Raw genomic sequence first — 12,759 nt, 5'->3', positions numbered from 1 at the left:
TTCCATAATAAGGTTGCTTTTCAATCTCATTAAAAAGGCACTGCAAGATGCTATGGAAAGGTAAAAGAGCACAAAAACAAATAAAAAAGTCAAAATAAAAAGAAGGAAAAAGAAAAGGTGAAAGGGTACAAGGGAAATACAATACCAAAATACTATGCAAAGATGCAGCTTCTTAAGAGAGACTGTAACCAAAACAATAACAACAGTTTAGTATGGAGAGGGACAGTATATAATACAAAATTTAACAGCTTTAAAATTTAATTATTGAATTGCACACTTTTCCTAACAAGGGTTTTGCTACTGTTTTCTTATTCAACTTCTAGGAAATGTGATATGGGTGTTTCTGGAATACATTTTTTGGAACACTGTTTTGGCTTCTCATCTGTACAAAAGTTTTGGACTTTCAAGAGAAGAAGGGAAGCTGTAGTGGCCTGAAGGCTGAAAAACTTAGATGTATATTTAAAATAATTAATCCTAAATATAAGACAATGTTACATTTTTTGTCCAATTATTTAAAAACTGATTTAAGGACATTCCCATCTGGTTTTTAAAATACATCTAGAAAAAAGAAAAAGACAACTAAAGTCTACTAAATTCATTGCCCATCAAAGTAATTCGGAAATACACACATTACCTGTCTCTGTAGTGAAGCAGCAGTGAAAGATTCATGCCCCTCAACAATTTTCATTAGCAAAGTTATCCACTGAGAGGTACTAAGAGTGCTGCACATCTGAGGCATGAGTGCTATACTTCGAATGAATCCCAACGTGCACCAACTCCTATGCTGTTCTTTATAAACTAATTTATTTGGCAAGGAGGCTAAAAACAAAAAGATATATACATATAACAGTTGACGTTTCTGCCAGCTACGTAATTCTCTATATACTATCTGGGGCTTTTCTGGACAAATAAGACTGAGATAACTCCACTGTCTTTATGTGTACTATTAACTTCAGCTCTAGAGCCCATAATTCATTTTATTAAATATGCTTTTAGAACAAGTCTCATCCTTACACTGTCTTCTCATTTCAAAGCAGCTAAAAGTATTACTTCTTAAATTACAGAACATCTATGGAAATTAATAACAGTCATACTGTTGTCTCAAAAAAGAGTAATACATTAATTATCTAAGCTAAGTATGCACATCCTCATGCTCCATATCTCATGCATTTCGCCTGCTTTTACTTCTTATATTCCAAGAATGTTCACAATCACTTACGTTGCTTTTGCAAACAATTAAGATTTCAAAGTCTCTGAAAAAACATTTTGTAGCCTGTGGCTTTAAATAACTGAAATTCTAGTACAAGAAGATTCACAAAGTTAGAAGACAACAAAGCACACAACAGAAGCACACACCTTTAATAGGATTGTTTCTATATAACCTACCTGATTTATCTATTGTTCCACTCTCCACAAGCATACGAAGTAGGCCACACAAAGTCCTAGTAGCATCACTTTGCATGACTTCAGCATGGACACCAGCAGAGAGACACAGTGTCTGCAACAGGTTCACAGTACTTGTCAGCATCATGGAAGTTGGATGGAGATTCCTTTCAACTTGTTCTCCTTCTGAAAGGAGAGACAAAAGGCAGAGGATTACCTTACTGCTGAGTTAGCATCATTCACAAACAGTTCTAAATCAAACACGATGGGATAAATCTGATGTGTTTTCTTCAAGATGATTTGACATGAAGAAGATTCCTTATTCCCAAATGTTAGAGAAAAATAAAATCCGAGTTGTTTTGTGTAGGTATTTTCTAGTTCTTCTCTAACAGTATACAACGTAAAAGAAACTCCCAAATGCAGTGCCAAGAATACAGAAACAATGTGACTTGATGCATAATTATGCCATTTTATAAACAGTTCAGAATGGCAGTTACATCTTAAAAAGTATCCCTCCTGATATCTGTAACCAAAACTATTTCAGCTGAAAAATACCAAGTTCAACAAATGCACCACCATCCTTTCTTTCCTCCTTTCTCATGGTAAATCTACCTTGAGAAAGATCCTGGTCAGAAATGCACACCTATTAAATGAATCTTCTTTGACGAAGCATCTAGTCCTGTGGAATAAGCTTTTTTAATAGAAGGGAGCAAATTCGGAAATAAACTAAAAACCTGTATCCACTTTTATTTTAAAGGAATTGCTTCCTCACCAGAATCATCCTCAGTGTCTGAATCCTCTGTTGTGGGCTGTGTTGCTGGGGGTGGTTCAGCTAGTTTCAGGTCGTATTTTCCCTCCTTCCCCATTCTGTAAGAATTTGTACTTCCAGTGTCCCATTGCACTCTTATCCAGCCATCTTCTCCTAATTCTCCAATCACACGACCCAAGCCTGGAGGGGGTCCATCCTGACAGAAGAGAGAGGCTCAGGTTGCACAACCAATCAACAGCACTAACTTGTATCCAAAGTTCATAAAATAGTAATGCAATTACTCCTTTTTGCTTCTAGCCTAGTGGCTTTATAGTAAACATCAAAACTGTTTCAAAATCCAGCATAAAATTAGAAAGCATGAATGAAATCACTCCAGTAAACCTCAGCAGTTATGTTTAGAGCTATTGGACTATGTACCACCTAAGTGCCATACATGTCTTTATGAAAGTATGCACTATGGTAGCAAACAAGTGATCCAATTGCCTGTTAAATCCTTACTTAGAACAGTCTCAAAAAAAAATTTTGTCTCCAAAAATGAAGTTCAACAAATAATATTCTTTATGTTAATTCTCCAAGTCTTTCAAATTTAAAAATTACCTTTACATTTTGAACATACAATTCAGACAGTTCACTTAACACAGACTTTAGATTTTAACAAAACCAAACTTGAACGAAAGAAGTTGTACCTGATCACCCCATTTCCAGTCTACCCCTCTCACCACTCTGGTACCAATTTTCATCATGGCTGCCAGCTCTGGTCCAGAAACAGGGAGCTGAACAGGTGTAGTTTCTTTTCTTGATTCTTCTAGTACTGTGGCAGAAGCTCCATGAGAAGAGGCAATCAGATCTTCTTCAATGTTGTCAGAACTAGGTCCTAAGAGGAAAAAACATGAAAAAAATTAAAGCTAGCAGAAGTTTTTATACTACCTTTGTCACACTTGAAACTTTAAGGCACATAAGGTTTGCAATATAAAAGCAGTAACAAATAGGAAAGCTGATTTAACAGGTGCCAGCTAGATGAGCTCTTGGGAAACTGGGATATCATAGAATGCCAAGTTGGAAGGGACCTCAAGGATCATAGGGTACCACCACCTTCCCAGGTATGAACACAGTTTAGATGAGATGGCCCAGCACTTTCTCAAGGTGAGTCTTAAAAATGTCTAGTGTTGGGGAATCCACTACTTCCCTAAGGAGATTATTCCAATGTCTGACTGTTCTCACGGTGAAAAATTTTCCTCATTTCCAACTGGCATCTCCCCAGGAGTAACTTGTACTCATTACCCCTAGTCTTTTCCATGTAACTTACTAAAAAGGGAGTTTCTATCTTCTTTACAACCACCCTTCAAGTACGGGAACATGCTGATCATGTCTCCCCTAAGCCTTCTCTTCTCCAAGCTAACCAAACTCAGCTTTCTCAGCCTTTCCTCATACAGCAGGGATGCCAGTCCTTTTGCTTCTTTGTGGCCCTTTACTGGGCCCTCTTCCAGCCTGCCTGCATCTTTTTTGTATAATGGCAATCAGAACCCAACACAATGTTCTACATGTGGCCTGACAAGAGCTGAGTAGAGTGGAATTTTGACTTCCTTATCTCTGCTGGTGATGTCCTTGATACAACCCAGCATCCTATTGGCTTTCTTTGCCACAGCAGCACACTGTTCACTCCTACTGAGCTGCTTGTCCACCAGGACCTCGAGGCCCTTTCCACAGAGCTGCTCTGCAGCCAGATGGATCCCAGCCTACACTGCACTCCTGGATTATGTTTATCCAGGTGAAAGACCCTACACTTGTCCTCGATGAACTCAGTAAGGTTCTTGTTACCCCACTTTTTCAGCCTACTGAGGTCTTCCTGGAGGGTAGCTCTCCCTTCAGTAATGTATGCCTCCTCATGCAGCTTGCTGTGATCTGCAATCTGCAAACTAACTTCATTGGGGTACACTTGATCCCAACATGAAGATCCCTCATGAAGATATTAAACAATGTCAGGCCCAATATCTGTCCCTGGGGGACCTGACTTGTGACTGGTGATGTAACGATTCTGAATGAACAAGACTTCTAATATTTAACTTTGAGCAAAAATAAGAAATAGTAGACATTACAATGATGAGTCCAGTGGCCAAATAGTTCTATGAACAAATTGCTTTGGAAAACTTTCTTAGGAGCAATTCAGTTAAGTAGAAGTTATGAAAAGAAATATTTTCCCTTATTTAAAAAAATAAAAAAAAAAAAAAAAAGTAGGAGAACTCAAATCATGGCAAAAAACACCACAGAACTTCTTACATCAGAAAAAAGAAGCTTCCAGCTTAAATATGCAGACTGGGAATAGTTTCAATAGGTAGAACAAATGAAACTGAATGAGTTGGCAGTAGGCAGTTTTAATGTCTTCATTTTAACTTTTCCATGTTTAGCTTATTTGTAATGGCTCCACCAAAAGAACACTATCACACTTAAATTTTAGGAAATTATGGCCAACACAGAGTCCTGAGAAACGTCATCAGACCAACTTCCTTCTCTGGCATGCCTACATACGTGTTTTTTGCAGTGAGGGGTAGAGGTGGATAGAGTTAACACTATCCTTAAGAAACAAAACCCTTCTGTAGTTTGGGTACACCAAGAGGTAAACACACAGGAGATTTAAAAAGCATGTCTTTTTTTCCAAACAAGCAACCAGAAGGTCTGTCTCATACCGATGAGGCGCAGCGTTGTTTGGGTCAATGCCAGCATGCCCGAGTTAAGGAGGAGGCTCAAGGTATTAGCACCGTGCTGCAACGTTAACATGTTGAGCATGACCAAGAGAAAACGTGCTTGTGGAATAGTCCCAAGACTTGGTCCTGCTGGATTCTCATTAGTAATTGTTTGTAGAGGAACAGGCTGCACACCTAATTCAAAAGAAATATAAAAAAAAAAAAAATCAGTTTGACATCTGGGAGCTAAATGAAATCAGTTATCTATTTATTTGATGGTTTCAAATACTTGCTGAACTGATGTTCCAAGAAGCATTTTATAACTTAGATTTTAATGGCAAAATGTTACTAACAAGTAATCAATGATCTGTTACTGGGATACCAGCAACGTTCTCTTAAACACCGAGAAGTGATTTAACAGAGAACAGAGGGGAGTGCAACAACACAAGGCTAGACAAAAGGTCCAAGTATTTCTCAGCACAGACCAAGGGAAATGATTTTAGGATCCTAATTACTGGTAACTTTAAAAAATATAACAATATTCATTTAAAAGAGTTTTCTCACAAGCCAACAGCAACAAAATGAGATTCACCTAGTTCTTTGAATTTTGCATGAGCATCAAGCAAGATGTTCCGGACATTCTGAATAGCCCATGCATACAACTTCCCAAAAGTTACTTCTAGCAGCATTCTGTTAAATGGTGGGATCAGATCAACATCCTTCAAGCAGTCAGTAAGAGGTTCCCTTCATAGAAAAAAAAACAACAACAAAAACAACAAAAGTAAGTATTTTTTTCTTAGCAGACAACTGTGAAACCAAAAGCAACAAAGTTTTACCCTATATTTGCTCCTTCTGGAATAAGCCTCTGCCACCCACAGAACATAGCATACTGCACGGATGGGAGCAAAAAATTTTTTGCTGCCAATTTCAGAATAGTATCTATTCCCTCCAGACGAACTTCTGCTCTTTCCAACTGAAAAAAAAAAAAAAAATAAAAATTGTAATACTTATGAAAACTGCTGATACACACAAGCTCATTTTCATCCATTTTACCTGTTTTAATAAACATTTTCTCATTTTTTCTACATCCACAGGTTCTTCTTTAAGTGCAAATTCAACAATGGTGTTAAGGAGGGCAGACTGTGGATATAAGCCTTGGACATTTTGCTTCAGCCATTTGTATTTGTGGACACCTGTAACTGTACTCAAAATTGGCTGCCACTTATCCTGCAAAACCAGAAGGTGGCATGTTAAAACAAAAACATGCACAAATTTAAATTCCTAGGAGGGTAAAGAAAAAAATAGAGCAAGCTTGTTCAGGAAAGAGCTCAGTAATAACTGTAACAATTGCTACATAAAAATTCAACTAAATTAATACTAAAAAGAAAAGATAAAGTAACTCAGCACAACCTTTTATTTTGAAACGAAGCTTTATATAAATACTTCTAACATTACAGACAATCTAAAAATTAAAGAAGGTATTCACATATTCTAAAAATGGAGTACCCAAGCTTATTTTTACAAGTTATTCCAGGTTTCACTAAAACAATGAGACACATATATATCCCAAACACCATTATCAGAATATTGAATGTCAAGTTATAGCAAACATGCTTTTGCTAATGTTTTCTCCTCGTGTTATTTTCATTCACAATGTTGCTTCAAAATCTGGTATTATACCTTGGGCGACTTGATTGGTAAGGGCCTTTTATCTATAGGTACAGGGCTATGAGGTACCACACAGGATTCTTCTAAATCACTCTCTTCATTTCCAATTTTGGATTCTTCCACATCAGCAGATTCAGATTTTTTTGGCACTAAAAATAAAAACAATTATTTCGCGTATCCTGATAACATTTTAGAGTGTCACATTTTTGGTTTGCATAATAACCTAAGAAAACAGAATGCTTAAGATCTCTCTGTAGTAAAATGGAAATTGGTGAACTCTATGTCAAACAATCATCAAATTAGCTCTGGTATTACCTGCAATATATTTTTACCTTTAAAGATCAGTTTTAAAAGAACTTTGCTGTTTGTCTACCATATTAATTAATTTCCAGTTGAAGAGGTGACTACAGTGTTTTAATAAAACATTATTTCTAATAGGATATCACTTCTTGTTAAACCTTCATAAAACAAATTCAGAGGGACAAACACTGACAGCTCACTTTCAATATGCTGGAACAGAAAGAATCATGCCTCACCTAGACTCAGCTCTCTTGTAGGCCTGCTTTTGCTGCAGGAACTGATGTGTAGCCATTGATTCAGAAAACCCAATGAAAACACATGAGAAAGTGAATGGGTCTGATGCTTTAGCTAGCAAGAGTCTCAAGTATGGAGCAGCAAACCCTGGCAAGAGATTAATTTTCATTTTTTCAAAGAAAATAAAATGTTAACGTTGCTTTACCTCTTTTTTTCCTTTTTTCTCTGATTATTTTCTGAGCTACTCTCCGCCATCGAGGTAAGGAACTCAGAAGTTTAAATTTAGACATTATAGAGAGATCATTGCAAACTGCAGGACGTAGTTCATTGAATAAGAACCTCAGACGTTCAATGACAGGAGCACAAACTTCCTTGTAAGAACGTCCTTGCTCTTGATGGGTCTAAAAAAGTCATTGAAAGATTAGGTCACTCTTTAATGCACAATAAAACGAACAATGTGTAACTTTTTATTAAAACACTTCAAATAAAAAGTAATCTAAACTTGAGCATGTAATAGGCTTACCTTAATCAGTGAGCATTTTGCTTGGTAGACAACACGGCACACATCCACTACAGATTTGGGTAAGGTTTTGTGCTTCACCTGGTCAACTCCAAGGGTACCAGGATGAACAAGAGACAGGGCTATATGACCTTAATGGGAAAAGACAATTTTTGAACATGCATTTCCAAAATCATCCACAGCAGCATTTAAACTGGTCTAAAATGTATTCTGGGACAGCTATACCACAACCCTACCTACCTAGATCTTCATGTTTCAGAAGGCAGCATAATAACAAACGTCCTACTTCTTCCACAGGATGCTCAGGAGGGAATGTGATGGGTGTTGTTAAGTGACACTGTTTACAGTATCTTTCTATTTGACACAAGAAGTCCTACAAAAAACACACAACAGCCTCTAATTAATTGCTTTGAAATACAATAAAAGGACCCAAAATAATGCAGCCAGCATTTAGATAACACTGAATAACTACAAGTTGAACTAACATTCCAAAGTGAGATATACCACACAGTATGCACAAGTCAATACACAGAAATAACATCCCAATACTACAAATACCCTGTATCACTGTTCTTGTATGAAGAACAATATGGCTCAAGCAACAAAGCTACCTACTGCTTTTAACTCTTCCTGAGATAGCCAAGTCACCTTGGTTTTAATTCTCCTGACTTGTCATTACATCTATCCCAACACTGTCTGGGTTTTTTTATAAAAGAACTGAGCATAAAGGGTTAGAAAATCTGGAGGTATTACAGAAGACAATGATCAATGTAAATCTTAAGGGTTTTCCAAATATCCATAACTGCATATTGGTGATGCACCAAGAACCACAGGGCACTAAAGAACTTCAAGACAAAGGCATACACACATCTAACAGACAAAATACATTTGCACTTTGACAAAAAAAAATATAAAATTCCATCTTAGTTCAGTTGGAGGTGAGCAAGGTCTGTCAACACTACTAAAGCTTGACATGGAAAGTAATACACTATAAAATTTTTTTGTAAAAAAACAAGTTTTTTAGTTCTCCCAATCAAAATTTCAAATAACAGTAATTATCATGATACTAAGTGAAATGCACAAATTTTACCCATTAGTAGTATTCAGGCATGCCTTTTACAAGAGGCAATTATGGAATAACCGTTTTGATCGTTTTAATTTCTGAAAGAATATTCACCAACAAAACTGTTTTCAGAACACCAGTGTCTCCCTCCAGCCACACTGTTAATGAGCAGAACTAGTAAAGGCTTACCTTCACAGTGTGATCCTGAATATTATTATCTGCAATAGCTTGGAGAAAAGGTTGTGAATGGTCACTCAAAGTTATTCGGTGTGTATACAGCTTTGATTTATTCGGGGGAGTGTTACCAGGTGAACTGCAATGGTCTTCATCTTTTTCCTCATTGTAACTGTAATGAATCTGACTGGTTTGTAGGCCTCCAGAAAAGATAGATGACTTCAACCACTCTAAAAGGAAGTAAAGAAAACACAAATGCATATTTTGATTAGAGATTGAGCTATGAAGATTCAACAATTCCCTCAAGTAAAAGGCATGCAAGGTTTGCTGAAACATTTTCACAGGAACCAAAAAAAATTAATTCTGCAACTAAGGAAAAAAAAATTAAATAACTAAAAAGGCATTGCCTGTTTAAAGCTAATATGGTAATAGCTATGATTTTTATATGATTAATATTGAATTCTACCCTTTATTCACCATATTAAGATACTCAACAAGACAGAATCCAACATCAGATGCTTCAGGCAATCTTAACTGAATACAAATTATCAAGATAACTGTGCTTTACAGCCTCCTTTCTTTTTGAGTACTTCTCTACCTTGTATATTACAAAATTCTGGATATTTAACTGTCCAGAATTATCAAATATTCATTTTACACTTGCTAAATTATTGGATTTTGACTAGTGCAGTAATTAATGTTAACAATAAAGAAATACTTCAGAGGACAGCAAAAATAAAAATGTACTAGATTTCCAGTTCATTTGTTTGTGTCTTTTTTCTTGCATGCTTTGACAAGTATTTATCACTTGTTTAAACTCAAAATGAGGTTTGCTTACTGGCACATTCAACTTCCAGAGGAGAAAGTGGTGTGCTCATTGCCAAGTAGGAAGCGTGCAGTCCAAGGAGAAGACCCAAATTCCTTTCTGTGTCTATGAGAGGTGATGACAAAGTACTGAGATCTGGTGTTGTAACCACTTCCTGGTCAGGCTGGTGAGAAGAAATAGGAGTTGAAAGTTGGAACTGAGGCCCAGTAAGAATTTTGAAACCAAGGCTTTAGACAACATATATCCATTAACATGTAACATTTTTACCTCCATATACTGGCCAACACAGAAGGCATGCATTGACTCCCGAGTGTCCTCAAACTGCAAAGCTGCTTCCAAAGCAACAACCGGGTCCTCACCTGCAAACTGAGCTAAATGAAAGAACCAGGTAGTCAGTATAATCACCAAAAATCTGTGTATGCTACCTAACTCGTGTTAAGTAATTTGTGTCTTCAATTCATTCTTTGATTCTCACCAAGTATGCTACTGCCAGTTAAAGACTGAGCTTGGAAGTCCTTTATATCATACACTTTCCCATCAATCACTGTCCAAAATCCTCCATCTTTGTTGTGGTTCTCTAGATCAGCTTTACGTATAAGTGTCACCTCCTCATTATTTCTGCAGCTCTGGCCAGTAAAAAAGGAACCTATAGATACAAAACAAAAGAACTTATCAACAGAAAAACAGAAAGTAAAGTTTCTTTTTGAACCATCTTTTAACAGTTGCCTGATCAAATTCTTCACCCTCATTCAAAGGCTTCTTGTCTCTTTTGATATTCTTAAAAGTCAATGGCTATTAATATGCTCTGGTCTACATATTATGCAATTAAAATGTCTGCTGTATTCCTTTATGCACTATTCTCTAGTGTCACGCTATCAAAGAACTAGCATTGCTCAACTACATGGCTGTTTAGTGTGCAGATGGAACAAAACAACTAGTGCTCCAGCAAATCACTGCTCTGCTCAGTTGTCCCTTAAAATTACTTCAGTTTTATGCTTACAAGGTATTGACTGTATATTTAATTTCCATTTAAATCCATATTTTTTAAATAAACAAAGGAAAGTTACATACATAGTAGAACTCTTCCAATCAGTGTATCAGTGAACTATTTGAAAATAAAGGTCATTTCACCCAAGCAACAGAGTAATGTTTGCACAGACACCTTTATCTCAATTTACTTCATTAGACCATTAACTGAATTTTCATATATTTTTTACTCTTCCTAACACACTAGTGTCTAGCACTGGGATGTTTAGCATTCTTGGGTTATGCCAAACAAGTTTAATCCCTTTCTCCACCAGTAAAATGCTCACAGTCACAAATGTACATTTTCTGCTTCTCTTTCACTCCAGATACAGCTCACTTTATAAAGTGCCCTGGGAAAAGAAAACTTCCTTATTTCAAAGCTTTCACATTGCTATCCCTTTATGTTATGGATGGAATTAAGGAATGGAATGTATATATGTACTACTCATATTTTCACTGCAACTTTTCACACTCAAAATGCAAAATTATGTCAACTACTTTAAAAAGTTGTGTTTTACTCCACTTAATCCTACCTCTATACACACCTTAAGTAATAAAATTCTTGATAGAAATAAATACTGCCATGTGAATTGGTTAATAAAAATTTTCTCAGAAGTATTCTACTGAAGTATAATTCCATTCCTGAAAGTAGTTTATGAATAGTCACCATTTTTATACAGCTACTTTATGACAACACAAATAAATAGCCCAGGTGCTACTAATACATACCCATTATTCCTGGCCATGCTAAATCCTCATTGTCATCCCTTTCCTTTCCAGGTGCTAAATGGTCAAATCTGTCCAGGTGTTCTAGCAAGCCAGCCAACAGAGGGATAGCACCAGCTTCCTGCATTAGTCCAGCATTTTTACTAAGGAGTAGCACTACAGAAACCACCAATTCTGGAAGAAGAATGCCTAAAACACAGAAGACATTCAGATTTAATTCAAAATTTGCATGTATAAATACATCATGGAAGTAAATTGCCATGAAATACATTCTGCCTTGTATTACTGTTTTAGTACAAAGCTGTTGCCTGTCCCATCAAATCTCCCCTCTTCCTCTCCCATCAATCAGAAGACTAAGTTGACTCTTCTTCTGTCGTTTAGAACTCCCAAGAACATCTACAATACATCTTTATATATTGTAGGAATATATATATTGTTGTACATGGAAGGGAGAAGAGGATAGTGAAGAAAAACCTACCTGTCAAATCTCCATCCACGACTCGGGACACTTCTGCAAAATGCCTATGACTAGCAGAAGCAATGCTGGTTGCTACAGGAAGTATATCACCAATGTGTGTGCACAGAAGAGCAGTGTATTTCTTCAGTAAAGAGCCAACACCTAAGAGGTCAGGACCTGCATAAAAAAAAAAAGAGGCAGAGCACAGGAAACCATCAACACAGTCAAATTTAAGAAACAGACTTCAAAAGTCCTCATACTCTTCTGAAATACAGCCACTCAGTATTAACACTCAATTAAGAAATCTCTTTTTAAAACTTTTTAAAAGTTTACAATAATTTTATCATTTAGAACCTGTTGCCTTCTAAGGAGAAGTTTTTCATTATTAAAAAACAATTTAAAGAAACGACTTTCAAACACTTTTCAGACTCAGCAATTAGGCTGATAAATGATACAAGAAGGCAAACTAAAATAAGAAACTGCCACCCTGTAGAAGAATTAGAGGAATGCTGGGGGTGGGAGGGTTTATATTTTTTTCACAGTAACTTACTGTAGGTATGGGGGACCTGCCCAACACAATCTCCTGGGTAAAGTTTACTAACAAGCAGACGCTGAAAACGGAGCAAGAGGTCCAGAGATGCAGATCTCTCTTTGCTGTAATGTTCGTGGTCCATGCAGGAAGAAACACGACGAGCGACATCTTTTAGCTTGGCTATCGTCTGTGAGGCGATGTTCCTAATGGGCAAAGAAGTTTTATAAAGCACTTCAAGAGAGCTGACAGTGAAGACAGTCCATGGAAACAAAGGTTAAGCTTTTAGGAGAGTTTTACACAAATATATAACAAACCTATCCAAAGTTTTTTCGTAGAATGTTTTCTTGTTTGCACCCTGTTCCTCAAAAAGTCAATGGTTTGTGCAGAGGACTCCTAAAAT

General features: G+C 36.6%; 1 protein-coding gene across 3 annotated transcripts in view; it reads right to left on the bottom strand.

The window, feature by feature from the left end:
* Window positions 1-12,759, bottom strand: part of HERC2 (HECT and RLD domain containing E3 ubiquitin protein ligase 2) — a 110,884-nt gene that overhangs the window by 53,864 nt on the left and 44,261 nt on the right. For all 3 annotated transcript variants that reach the window (XM_030466662.1, XM_030466670.1, XM_030466675.1), the window contains exons 21-39: window positions 12,378-12,562; window positions 11,849-12,004; window positions 11,374-11,559; window positions 10,094-10,264; window positions 9,886-9,989; window positions 9,631-9,781; window positions 8,808-9,022; window positions 7,796-7,928; window positions 7,559-7,686; window positions 7,241-7,436; window positions 6,514-6,650; window positions 5,887-6,060; window positions 5,670-5,806; window positions 5,426-5,577; window positions 4,837-5,028; window positions 2,839-3,026; window positions 2,156-2,348; window positions 1,387-1,569; window positions 635-819 (exon numbers count right to left, since the gene is read on the bottom strand). In XM_030466662.1, coding sequence (XP_030322522.1) covers window positions 635-819; window positions 1,387-1,569; window positions 2,156-2,348; window positions 2,839-3,026; window positions 4,837-5,028; window positions 5,426-5,577; window positions 5,670-5,806; window positions 5,887-6,060; window positions 6,514-6,650; window positions 7,241-7,436; window positions 7,559-7,686; window positions 7,796-7,928; window positions 8,808-9,022; window positions 9,631-9,781; window positions 9,886-9,989; window positions 10,094-10,264; window positions 11,374-11,559; window positions 11,849-12,004; window positions 12,378-12,562 — 3,166 coding nt within the window. The remainder of the gene's footprint in view (window positions 1-634; window positions 820-1,386; window positions 1,570-2,155; window positions 2,349-2,838; window positions 3,027-4,836; window positions 5,029-5,425; window positions 5,578-5,669; window positions 5,807-5,886; window positions 6,061-6,513; window positions 6,651-7,240; window positions 7,437-7,558; window positions 7,687-7,795; window positions 7,929-8,807; window positions 9,023-9,630; window positions 9,782-9,885; window positions 9,990-10,093; window positions 10,265-11,373; window positions 11,560-11,848; window positions 12,005-12,377; window positions 12,563-12,759) is intronic.

Source organism: Calypte anna, chromosome 1 (assembly GCF_003957555.1).
Source record: "Calypte anna isolate BGI_N300 chromosome 1, bCalAnn1_v1.p, whole genome shotgun sequence".
Taxonomy (NCBI): domain Eukaryota; kingdom Metazoa; phylum Chordata; class Aves; order Apodiformes; family Trochilidae; genus Calypte; species Calypte anna.
This window is presented reverse-complemented; position numbering and strand designations above follow the sequence as displayed.